Source organism: Armigeres subalbatus, chromosome 2, assembly GCF_024139115.2.
Source record: "Armigeres subalbatus isolate Guangzhou_Male chromosome 2, GZ_Asu_2, whole genome shotgun sequence".
Lineage (NCBI taxonomy): Eukaryota > Metazoa > Arthropoda > Insecta > Diptera > Culicidae > Armigeres > Armigeres subalbatus.
This window is the reverse complement of record NC_085140.1, coordinates 213,947,463-213,960,385: the sequence shown is the minus strand read 5'-3', so window position 1 is coordinate 213,960,385 and position 12,923 is coordinate 213,947,463. Positions and strand designations below refer to the sequence as shown.

At 40.8% G+C, this 12,923-nt stretch overlaps 1 protein-coding gene across 6 annotated transcripts in view; it reads right to left on the bottom strand.

Annotated features, from left to right (window-relative positions):
- The window catches only part of LOC134211614 (calsyntenin-1), a 325,311-nt gene that overhangs the window by 47,433 nt on the left and 264,955 nt on the right, over nucleotides 1–12,923 (bottom strand). For all 6 annotated transcript variants that reach the window (XM_062688672.1, XM_062688677.1, XM_062688673.1 and 3 more), the window contains one exon: nucleotides 5,274–5,349. In XM_062688672.1, the coding sequence (XP_062544656.1) occupies nucleotides 5,274–5,349 (76 nt within the window). The remainder of the gene's footprint in view (nucleotides 1–5,273; nucleotides 5,350–12,923) is intronic.

Sequence of the window (12,923 nt, the reverse complement as noted above, 5' to 3'; positions counted from 1 at the left end):
AGGGACTAGCGATTGGAAACTCGGTTCGTGGAACTGCAAATCTCTCAACTTCATCGGGAGCACACGCATACTCGCCGATGTGCTCAAGGACCGTGGATTCGGCATCGTAGCGCTGCAGGAGGTTTGTTGGAAGGGATCAATGGTGCGAACGTTTAGAGGTAATCATACCATCTACCAGAGCTGCGGCAGCACACACGAGCTGGGAACAGCTTTCATAGTGATGGGCGACATGCAAAGGCGCGTGATCGGGTGGTGGCCGATCAACGAGAGAATGTGCAGGTTGAGGATCAAAGGCCGGTTCTTCAACTTCAGCATAATCAACGTCCATAGCCCACACTCCGGAAGCACTGATGATGATAAGGACGCATTCTACGCGCAGCTGGAACGTGAGTACGACAGCTGCCCAAGCCACGACGTCAAAATCATCATAGGAGATTTGAACGCTCAGGTTGGCCAAGAGGAGGAGTTTAGACCGACTATTGGAAAGTTCAGCGCTCACCGGCTGACGAACGAAAACGGCCTACGACTAATTGATTTCGCCGCCTCCAAGAATATGGCCATTCGCAGCACCTACTTCCAACACAGCCTCCCGTATCGGTACACCTGGAGATCGCCACTGCAGACAGAATCACAAATCGACCACGTTCTGATTGATGGACGGCACTTCTCCGACATTATCGACGTCAGGACTTATCGTGGCGCTAACATCGACTCTGACCACTATCTGGTGATGGTTAAACTGCGCCCAAAACTATCCGTCATCAACAATGTTCGGTACCGACGACCGCCGCGGTACGACCTAGAGCGACTGAAGCAACCTGATGTCGCCACTGCATACGCGCAGCATCTCGATGCAGCGTTGCCGGAAGAGGGTGAGCTCGATGGAGCCCCCTTTGAGGACTGCTGGAATACAGTCAAAGCAGCCATTAACGACGCAGCGGAGAACAACGTCGGGTATATGGGTCGAAGTCGACGGAACGATTGGTTCGACGAAGAGTGCAGACAGATTCTGGAGGAGAAGGACGCAGCGCGGGCGGTCGCGCTGCAGCAAGGTACCCGGCAGAACGTGGAACGTTATAGACGGAAGCGGAGACAGCAGACCCGCCTTTTTCAGGAGAAGAAACGCCGCCTGGAAGAAGCGGAGTGCGAGGAGATGGAACAGCTGTGCCGTTCTCAAGATACACGCAAGTTCTATCAGAAGCTCAACGCATCCCGCAAAGGCTTCGTGCCGCGAGCCGAAATGTGCCGGGATAAGGATGGGTGCATCTTGACGGACGAACGTGTGGTGATCGAAAGGTGGAAGCAGCACTACGAGGAACATCTGAATGGCGCTGAGAGTACAGGCAATGAAAGTCAAGGCAGCGGAGGAGATGACTACGTCAGTTCAGCGGACGATGGAAGCCAACCAGCCCCCACCTTGAGGGAAGTTAAGGATGCCATTCAACAGCTAAAGACCAATAAAGCAGCTGGTAAGGATGGTATCGGAGCTGAGCTCATCAAGATGGGCCCGGAAAAGCTGGCCACTTGCCTGCACAAACTGATAGTCAGAATCTGGGAAAACGAACAGCTACCGGAGGAGTGGAAGGAAGGGGTTATATGCCCCATCTACAAGAAAGGCGACAAACTGGAGTGTGAGAACTTTCGAGCGATCACCATCCTTAATGCCGCCTACAAAGTGATATCCCAGATCATCTTCCGTCGTCTGTCACCATTAGTGAACGAGTTCGTGGGAAGTTATCAAGCCGGCTTCGTTGACGGCCGCTCGACAACGGACCAGATCTTTACTGTACGGCAAATCCTTCAAAAATGCCGTGAATACCAGGTCCCAACGCACCATCTGTTCGTTGATTTCAAGGCGGCATACGACAGTATAGACCGCGTAGAGCTATGGAAAATTATGGACGAGAACAGCTTCCTGGAAAGCTTACCAGACTGATCAAAGCAACGGTGGATGGTGTGCAAAACTGTGTGAAGATCTCGGGCGAACACTCCAGTTCGTTCGAATCGCGCCGGGGACTAAGACAAGGTGATGGACTTTCGTGCCTGTTGTTCAACATTGCGCTAGAAGGTGTCATGCGGAGAGCCGGGTGTAACAGCCGGGGAACGATTTTCAACAGATCCAGTCAATTTATTTGCTTCGCGGATGACATGGACATTGTCGGCCGAACATTTGCAAAGGTGGCAGAACTGTACACCCGCCTGAAACGTGAAGCAACAAAAGTTGGACTGGTGGTGAATGCGTCAAAGACAAAGTACATGCTTGTGGGTGGAACCGAGCGCGACAGGGTCCGCCTGGGAAGCAGTGTTACGATAGACGGGGATACCTTCGAGGTGGTCGAGGAATTCGTCTACCTCGGATCCTTGCTAACGGCTGACAACAACGTTAGTCGTGAAATACGAAGGCTCATCATCTGTGGAAGTCAGGCCTACTATGGGCTCCAGAAGAAACTGCGGTCGAAAAGGATTCGCCACCGCACCAAATGTGTCATGTACAAGACGCTTATAAGACCGGTTGTCCTCTACGGACATGAAACATGGACAATGCTCGAGGAGGACTTGCAAGCACTCGGAGTATTTGAGAGACGGGTGCTTAGGACCATCTTTGGCGGTGTACAAGAAGACGGTGTGTGGCGGCGAAGAATGAACCATGAGCTCGCCCAGCTCTACGGCGAACCCAGTATCCAGAAGGTAGCTAAAGCCGGAAGGGTACGATGGGCAGGGCATGTTGCAAGAATGCCGGACAGCAACCCTGCAAAGATGGTGTTCGCTTCCGATCCGGCAGGTACGAGACGACGTGGAGCGCAGCGAGCGAGATGGGCAGACCAGGTGCAGAACGACTTGGCGAGCGTGGGGCGTATTCGAGGATGGAGAGATGCGGCCTCGAACCGTGTATTGTGGCGTCAAATTGTTGATTCAGTGTTATCTGTATAGATGTAGACTAAATAAATGAATGAAATGACATTTACAGTTACACCAAACAACTGAAAACCGATATAAGCCACTCCAAAGTTGCGAGGTGACAATGCTAGAAAGAGACAAAAGATGGAAAAAATAACACTCATAGGTAACATTTTAAGTTTTATAACGCTCTTGAAGTCCATAATTTACTCTTGAAGAGTGTTATAAAACCAGCATAAAACCAAAATGTTACTAGGGCTGTCTTTAGTGCCGAGACGAATCTTGACAACTTAAGGTGACTCGGGGAGGCACTAAACACAGTGTTATTTTTCCTATCTTTTGTCTCTTTCTGTGTGGCATAAGTCATTTTTTGAGTAAATGTTCAGTATTTTGAAATTTTGACCTTCATAACAGGTGTAATAATAGACATAAATTGACCTCCGGATGACCACCGAACAAGTTCCAGAAACCTGGAATATCCAGTGTAAAAAAACAACATAGAACTACGGAAAAATGGGTCTTCCGACCCCTCATATTTCTCAAAACCTAAGAGTTATTTAAAAAACACTATTGTTTTTTTTTGGTGAAGGGGGTCCAATTCCGTATGAAGGCCTTGGAGGGTAAAAGACAGCACGGCAGCGGAAAACGGTCAATTGATGCCACAACTTTGTAAACTCGGGGTGACCCTAAAAGCTGTGAGGGACGATGTGCTACCAGTGATTGTCCGCTGGAACGCGATGGAGCATTCATTCACCGACGCTAGCGCGGAAAAGTATTCTCCAAAGACCTCTTTTAGACCAATGATCCACGACAGGCTGTCGTACGTTTTAGGCTCCAGATTGGATGCGTTATTCTACTAAATGTTGATGTTCAACTGTAGAAAGAGATTGACCGCCAGCGGAAGTGTGGGGTTCGAGAAGAAAACAAGTAAGGGGCAATGTGTTCGACGGGTTCTGTGTAAGGGGTGAGGCGGGTTCTGTGCTGGGACGATGTCGCAGGATGTATCCAGAAGGGAGTTGTAATCGACGGGAAATTCTTGTGCGGTCTAGTTTGGGTGTTTCCTGGACCCGGAGACAGGGCCAGAAGTAGAAGCTGGATGAAGATGCTGGAAGAAGTAAAACTTACAACCCACGTAGGAGTGCTTGGAGGGCTAGGAGGCTGTGTCTGTTGGGACTTATTGCCCGGGTTTGTTGGGGATTATTGCCCGGGTTGGTGTGTCCCCATGGTGCCCGGAAAGTGGCCTGAAGTGGTGGTCTTACCTTCCGAAAGGAGTTTTCGGGGTGCTCATAAAGGCTAGCAATACTCACAACGTCTAACGAGAAGCGCTTGACTCTCTTGGCATCCTCCCAAGAAGCAGAGACTTGATTCATTGCGCTTGACAATTTGCTTGCAGCGGGAAAAGGCGTCTTCTTCCCACCTCCACCGAATGCGGGTGATGAAAACGGAGTTTTTTTGTATTCATAAAACAGATTATTTGATCACTTGTCATAAGACGAGTTTGTACAATCCCATTGAATTCCACCACTTAATTGTATCTTGACAGATACGAGTCGAGTCAAGTACGAGACACTGAAGACGGCCTTACTGTTGAGGTCGAAATACGTATCTGTAAAAGATAAAATAAAATTGTGGAATTCAATGGGATTGTAAAAACTCGTCTTATGACAAGTGAAGACATTCCACTAAAAAAGCTCAAAATAATTTTCTTAAGATTATTTGATATTTGTTTTAACTAACGCAGTTTGCTTGATAGTGGTATGCAACAAAATTGCGATATTAACCTTATTGTTTCACATGAAGTTATCAAAGGTTTTAAATCTGTGTAATTATAATTATTTAATGCTCCATGCTTCCAAAAAGTTTAAATATTAATCCAATTCGGGTCAGGTATTTTGAAACTGCATTTATTCATTCAGAACTTTTAAATCTGCAGTTTCCCGCTGCACCAACGCAATCCAATGAATAGAATGGTCATTGTAGTGAGCGAAAAATGTTTCTAGGTAAAGCGTTCATTTGGGAAGGGCTATTGAAATGAAAAATAACAGTCCAAAGGGAAAGTATTATACAATACTGATAGTTTTTAAACCGCAATACATTAGGTACATTGGGAAGTAACTTCCCCATCGCTTCGTCCGCCAGCATATTCCACGCCATTGAATGTGAAATATTAATGGAAAGCAAAATCCTTGTGATGGTACCAATCGGAGCACGTTGCACAGCTTGAAAGTGCTCAGATTTCCCTGCGGGAAACTTGCCCACAACCAGCACCCTCACGTCTACAGAATACTCATCAAGCTTTCTTTATGGGGGAGGGGGAGGTGCTTTTGTTCTGAACGGCTTCGACCAACCAGCATGGAATCTGTGCGAATACTTACCTCCGTTACGTATGATGGCTGCAGGAATGTCGGCGAATACTCATTTATGTCAATCACCGAGATGTGAACGTTTGCGCTGAAATGATAGAAAGAGATAACTTTTCAGTAATTGGATAAAGCTTCGCATAATGGAGATGGCTGCTTCCAGTTTATGAACATAGCCATGTTATAATTTTCCGAACATCAAGAGAAAAACAATTAACCCTGACATTCGTTTCTCTGAAATGAAGTAGAAGTGAAACGGGTCGATACAACATGTAAAATTTAGCATGAATAATAAGAATTGTCCTTGTTTGGTATGTATTTTATGATTTCATTTGAAAACCAAAATGATACATAATTGAATGTCAATATAGAAGTTAAAAGCCTTCTCAAATTCTCGATAAACCACAATATGAGAGATTTGCAGAAAAATTACTAATTCTGATTATGAAACTTTGTATTTAAACATTACAATTATATAAAGTTATCTGAAGTTTATTGTCCAATAAATTTTATAATTTTATCGTATATCAATTTCATATCCCTGTCTAACCATATTGATAAAATTCCAATGAATTTGATGTTCGCCGGTGCAATTTGTCTGATGATGGAGAACACCGATAAACCCATAAATCCTTTGGGGGCCAATGGACAAAATGATACAAATTGAGGAGAATCGTGCCACTCATTTCCAAGAGACAGCGAAATGTTGCGTAGACGATGGGAAGTTGAGCCTGGGTCCTACCACTGCGGAGATGAAATACAATATCCAGAATACCTTAGCACACTAACTGATGAAGATAAATGAGCCAAAGCTGTCCAAGGGGCGTGTACGCGTTCTGTTTTGGTTGCGTTCATTACATAAATTAATTCGAAATCGATGGGGCAAAGCCAATGGTGATTTCACCATTTCCAGAAGGGTGAGTGTTTAATCGTCACTGCAGTTGTACTTGACTAAAATATGAAAGCCAAAATAATTAAATATCTGTTTAAAGCAAATTTTTGCTAGCTGCAGCAAAATAGCAAAAAATAATCATGAAATTCTTCATGTTTTTGTGATTGAAATTAGTATAACGATAGGAACAATGAGGTAACCTACCCTATTGAAATCAATACCATGAGCAAATAGGCTGCCGTGACAGAAATGCGAATTCCATTCAAGTGCCAGTACTTCGCCGGTCTTTTTCATATCATTTGGTTTGTCGAAGAAGAAAACGATTTGATAGGCATATCACAGATGATGGAAATTTTCTAGTGAATTCAGAAGGTTTGCATTGACAGGGGAATCGACTCAAAATGAAAAGGGTACAATCGAATTATTCTTCAGTAGCTCAAATAGCAGCATGGACATGAGCAACAAAAAATATACAACAAAGTTGGAGAACGGACTCAGGCACAGAAAATATCGATCGATGGCAATTTAGACGGAAGGAAATCAAATTTCGTCTACTGTAATTGGGACAAATGGGGTTATGGCAATCATTTCAATCCAAGGTTTGATTCCCGGCAAAGCAATACAGTCGAAATTTTCCATCGTATATTAACCCTATCAATATATCGAATAGAGTGTTATAACAAAATAATATTGCCAGTTGTGTTTAGGAAATATACCATGGACAGAAACATAATCATTTATTCTCTATCAGGACAATGTTGATATAGGCTTGGGTTTTAAGCTTTCCTGAAAAATTGGTATTGAAAAAAGTTCATGGTGTTGAAAATTAAAACTTACTACCGATAAATGAATAAACAAAATTATAATTTCATCACGTTTATTATATCACAGACTTACTGCAAATTAATTTATGGAAATTTGAATGGTAAATTTTAGTGCACGTTTAATATGCAGAACCTCTAACTATCTATCGGTGTGATATTGCGTTGCATCCTTTGAATTAAAATCTGAAATCACAAGCTGAGTCCGTGTCATATCTGCAATCAATAAATACAGTGGGCTTCAGCATTCTACAACTTACCATGAGCAAGAGTGATGTTCCGCTTCAAGTTCATTTGCATTAGGGAAGCTGAACCGAAAATCAGTCCTACACTTTAATTGGCAAACGTTCGTTTCATTCTGGGATTTTAGAAAATTGATGTTTTAAAACAGACCTGCCCAACCTTTTCAAGCTACGGGCTTATTTTCAAAATTAACACCTGTTGGCGGGCCAGGAAATATTCAGTACATTTTTATATATTGTTTTTCATTTTTTCAGAATGGTTAAACCACAGAGAAACTGACGTCTCACTTAGAACAAAATACTATCTACAGAATCGTCAGGAAAACATTATCGCCAATTGCTAAATGCACTGTGAGTGGATGGTCGGCAACCAGATGGCGGTAGTGTGTAAACGTCAAACACAAGCAAAATCGATGAAATCGCCATCAGTGGCCGATCGACCACCTACACAAAATCAAATCCACCGTTAAAAAGGTAGGACATTTGTTGAGGACAATGGGACATTTGTTGAGTGAGACGTCTGTTTCTCTGTGGTTGAACATTCTTTAGAGAGAACTAAGCACAATGTTATTGCATTCAAGCATTTTTTGGTTTGTTTTCGTTTTCTTTTACGTAACGGCAGCCCTTACTTTGCACCATTCAATGTGCAAAAACGATCCATAAAAAATTAAAAACGATCCGTAAATGACATATGAATGTTCCATTAAACGCTGCCATAAATTCAAAAAATAATTCGGGAGATTTCATAATTAATAATTTTATGATGAATATGATGATGCATAAAAATTCCCATAACGCTGGGTAGACACCTTTACGTGGTGTGTTACGGGATAAGATCTACCACGGTCACATTGCCAGCTACAGGCAAATCCTGATCCAACGAATACCTTCCCAATATCCAACTCCGTGGTACTTATGAGGGTGTCGCTGAGGGAAGAGCCTCTCTTTAAGTATCACATCAACATTTCCTTTCCCTCCCCTAGTTGCGATACAGATGGGCGTAGTACGGAGTAGTAATCCTCACGCTTTTGTAATTTCTGTCTTAGATTGAAATCAAGGACTACACCTACCTTGATTTCTGATAGCAATCTGGACAGTAATTTCAAAAGAAACATGAGTTTTACTCCACTTTCATTTTTCATTAATTTGGAATTTGAATAATTTCTTATTTTAGTATATTTATTTCCTCACTTTTCCATATTTATATGTTCTATATTTAATTAATTTCATAATGTCATATTTTTATACACCCATATTTTCAAATTTTGCTATTTTTTATCTCCATATATTTTTTGCCTTTCTCGTATACTAAGTATACGGTAAAGGCTATATGATCGCTCCAAAAACAAACTTTTTATAGAAGGCCCGGAGACCCATAGTGTTATATACCAATCGACTCAGTTCGACGAATTGAGGTGATGTCTGTGTGTGTGTGTGTGTGTGTGTGTGTGTGTGTGTGTGTGTGTGTGTGTGTGTGTGTGTGTGTGTGTGTGTGTGTGTGTGTGTGTGTGTGTGTGTGTGTGTGTGTGTGTGTGTGTGTGTGTGTGCGCACAAAACGACGCAAAAATGTCACTCGATTTTCGGGCACTTATCCTCAACCGATTTGCTCGCAACAAATTGCATTCGACGCAGAATCCTTTCCCATTATTTCCTATTGAAAATTGGCCAGGTCGGACTATGGGATCGGAAGTTATGGCCAAAATACAAATTTATACGTAAAATCGCGTATAAAATGTCACTCATTTTTCGGGCACTTATCCTCAACCGATTTGCTCGCAACAAATTGCATTCGACGCAGGATCCTGGCTCATTGTTTCCTATTGGAAATTGGCCAGGTCGGACTATGGAATCGGAAGTTATGGCCAAAATACAAATTTATACGTAAAAATCGCGTAAAAAATGTCACTCATTTTTCAGGCACTTATCCTCAACCGATTTGCTCGCAACAAATTGCATTCGACGCAGGATCCTGTCCCATTGTTTCCTATTGAAAATTGACCTGGTCGGACTATGGGATCGGAAGTTATGGCCAAACTACCTTTTTGCCTTTCTCGTATACTAAGTATACGGTAAAGGCTATATGATCGCTCCAAAAACAAACTTTTTATAGAAGGCCCGGAGACCCATAGTGTTATATACCAATCGACTCAGTTCGACGAATTGAGGTGATGTCTGTGTGTGTGTGTGTGTGTGTGTGTGTGTGTGTGTGTGTGTGTGTGTGTGTATGTGTGTGTGTGTGTGCGCAAAACTACTCAAAAAATGTCACTCATTTTTCGGGCACTTACCCTCAACCGATTTGCTCGCAACAAGTTGCATTCGACGCAGAATCTTGTCCCATTGTTTCCTATTTGAAATTGGCCAGATCGGACTATGGGATCAGAAGTTATGGCCAAAATACAAATTCATACGAAAAAATCGCGTAAAAAATGTCACTCATTTTTCGGGCACTTATCCTCAACCGATTTGCTCGCAACAAGTTGCATTCGACGCAGAATCCTGTCCCATTGTTTCCTATTTGAAATTGGCCAGATCGGACTATGGGATCAGAAGTTATGGCCAAAATACAAATTCATAAGAAAAAATCGCGTAAAAAATGTCACTCATTTTTCGGGCACTTATCTTCAACCGATTTGCTCGCGACAAGTTGCATTCGACGCAGAATCCTGTCTCATTGTTTCCTATTTGAAATTGGCCAGATCGGACTATGGGATCAGAAGTTATGGCCAAAATACAAATTCATACGAAAAAATCGCGTAAAAATGTCACTCATAGCATTCTGTCCCGTTGTTTCCTATTGAAAATCGGCCATATCGGACTATGAGATCGAAAATTATACCATTTTTTTATGGAAAAATCGCTAAAAAAAACTCACTAATTTTTCAGGCACTTTTCCTCAACCGATTTGCTCGCATTAAATTGCATTCGACGCAGAATGTCTCATATTTTCTTATTGAAAATTGGCCAGATCGGACTATGGGCTTAGATGTTATGGTCAAATTACTATTTATTGTGAAAAAGAGTTCGAAAAAGTCTAGCTCACTTTTTTAGCACTTAGACTTTATCTATTCCCCAAGCAACACAAGTTCAACAAATCTGGTTGCAGTAACCATATTGTGACTGAATCCGGTCATACATAAGTTACTGTGATTGATGTGCAATATGTGTGCTTCTCAGGTCGCTCGCAAAAGTTTCATTCGACGCAGAATCTTGTCCCATTGTTTTCTATTGAAAATCGGACTATGGGATCGGAAGTTATGGCCGAAACACCATTTTTGCCTTTTTATACGAAAAGGTTGTATGTTCGCTCCAAAACCAAACTTTTACAGAAAGCCTGGAGACTCATAGTGTTATATACGTATAAGCTCGACGAACTGCGATGATGTCTCTGTGTGTGTGTGTGTGTGTGTGCGCACCAAAAGTGCGAAAAGTTTAGCTCACTTTTTTGGAACTTATCCTCAACCGATTTAATTCCAACTATAGATAGTAGACTATATAGATGAGCGAAAGCATGGCTGAGTCGATTTTTCTGCCCGTGCACTCGCGCACTCACAGCCCTTAACGTTTCCATTGAAATCGTGACGTCATGCTCGTTTGGAGACACGTTTGACAGTTCGTTTGGAGACAGAGGATTTATCTTCACTCATCTATATATTCCACTATCTATAATTCCAACACGTTTCATTCGACGCGGAATCCTGTCGTATTGTTTTCTATTAAAAATTTGGACCATGGGCACAGAAATTATGGCCAAAATATACTATGTGCTATAAAAAAGCGAGTAAAAAAGTCTAGCTGACTTTTAATGGACTTACCCTCAACCGATTTACTCACAACAAATTGCTTTAGACGCGGAATCCTGTTCTATTATTTTCTATTGAAAGTTGGCCAGATTGGACTATTACCTTAGAAATTATGGCCAAAATACTTTTTGCCTTTCTTGTGCAACAAAGTTGTACCGAAAGGCTATAATTTCTTTCCGAAAACGAACTAAGCATCCACACTAATACACTTCCCTCCCTCTTCATACGAGAGTTTGGCAGAAAGACGGTCATGAGATTTATATCATAGCAAATATTGCCCTCCGCTCGCTTGATGGGAATGACATTTTCGTTTTCTTTTTGTGTAGTCGGAGCTTCGGTTCAATTTACATCCAAAAGTGATATCCTTAAAATATATGACTTGGTAAAATAAAACAGGGGTATGTACGTCAAACAGTTTGGAAAGGAAACAAAAATGTCGAAATTCTTATTAGCATATTGTAGATCAAGCTGAAAACCGAACCGAGGTTTCGCGACAATCGCATTTCTCGCATTTCCGGATGTTGCAACTGCATCGCGAGTAGTGCGCAACTGTGCCATAGTCGGGTACCACTCGCGATGCAGTCGCGACATCCGGGAATGGGACAAAATATGATTTTCGGGTTTCAACTGGATCTACAATATCTTTGCCATAAATAATCTGATTTTCATAGAACGGACAAAGAAATTTGTCTTTTTTACTCCTAGCTACTAGCTTATCTATTTTCAAGCACACACATTTTACGAAGGTCGAGAAAGGCACCATCACCGCTAGGTGGATTAATCTGGGTTTTTATTTTTATGCTTTCATAATTTCATTATGTTGTATTTTTATGCTGCCATACACTGCTGATAAGGAACTATATTTTTACTTATATATTTTCATATTTGTATTCATACTATCACGTTCTCATTTTATCATTTATTCATATCTTCCTATGTTCAAATTTTTATATTTCTATTTTATCTTGTTTTCATATTTTCGTTTCTTCGTGCGTTCATATTTTTATATGTTTATATTTCTATTTTCCTATATTAATTTTTTCATATACATTTATATTTTCATACTTTCGTTTTCTCATATTTTCATTTTTATAGCATGTGAATATAATAGTGTGAAAGTGTGAAGTTATTTTCATATTTCACACTTTCTTTTTATATGCTTTCATGTGATATATTCTCATAATTTTGCTTGTTTCAATGTTTACTTCTTATATTTCATATTTCAGTTATATAACATATTTCCATATATTCATGATTTATATTTTCATATATCCATATTTTGTTATTTTTATTTACTATCATATTCGTTATTATTTATATTTTCAAATGTTCATATTAATTTTTTTTATATTTTCATATTCTCATATTTTTATATATACATATTTTGTACCCTTCATGTTGTCACATTTTCTAATATCTATTTTTCCACATTTTCATTAAAATATTTATTAAAAATTTACTAAAAAAAATACGGGAAGATCGAGAGGGCATCATTTGCCTAAGACGTTATTATCTGACAAAATTCAATACGTTCGATGATCAAACTTTAGAAAAATGGAGGAGCTGACAAGATACAAAGGAAAGGTAACATTTCAAATACAATAGAAGAAACATATTTATTTTAATAATTTTTACCATTTGTATTTTTATAATTTTTGACGCACTTTTGGTGATCTAGTGACGCTAATTTCTTGAAGCTGAGGTCCTTCGGTCAGGGATACTAGTTTTCAAATAATGTAATCCCAATCTAAATATTTACATTTCCTTTTTCAGCTGAAACAAGTGTTGCTGGTGAAGTTTGTTTCACACCAAGGATCAATTTGCTCTCCTTTGATTTTCATAAATTTCAACGTTTTTTTCTATACTTATTCTTAATATTCCCATACATTTTCTCAAATTACCATGGAGTT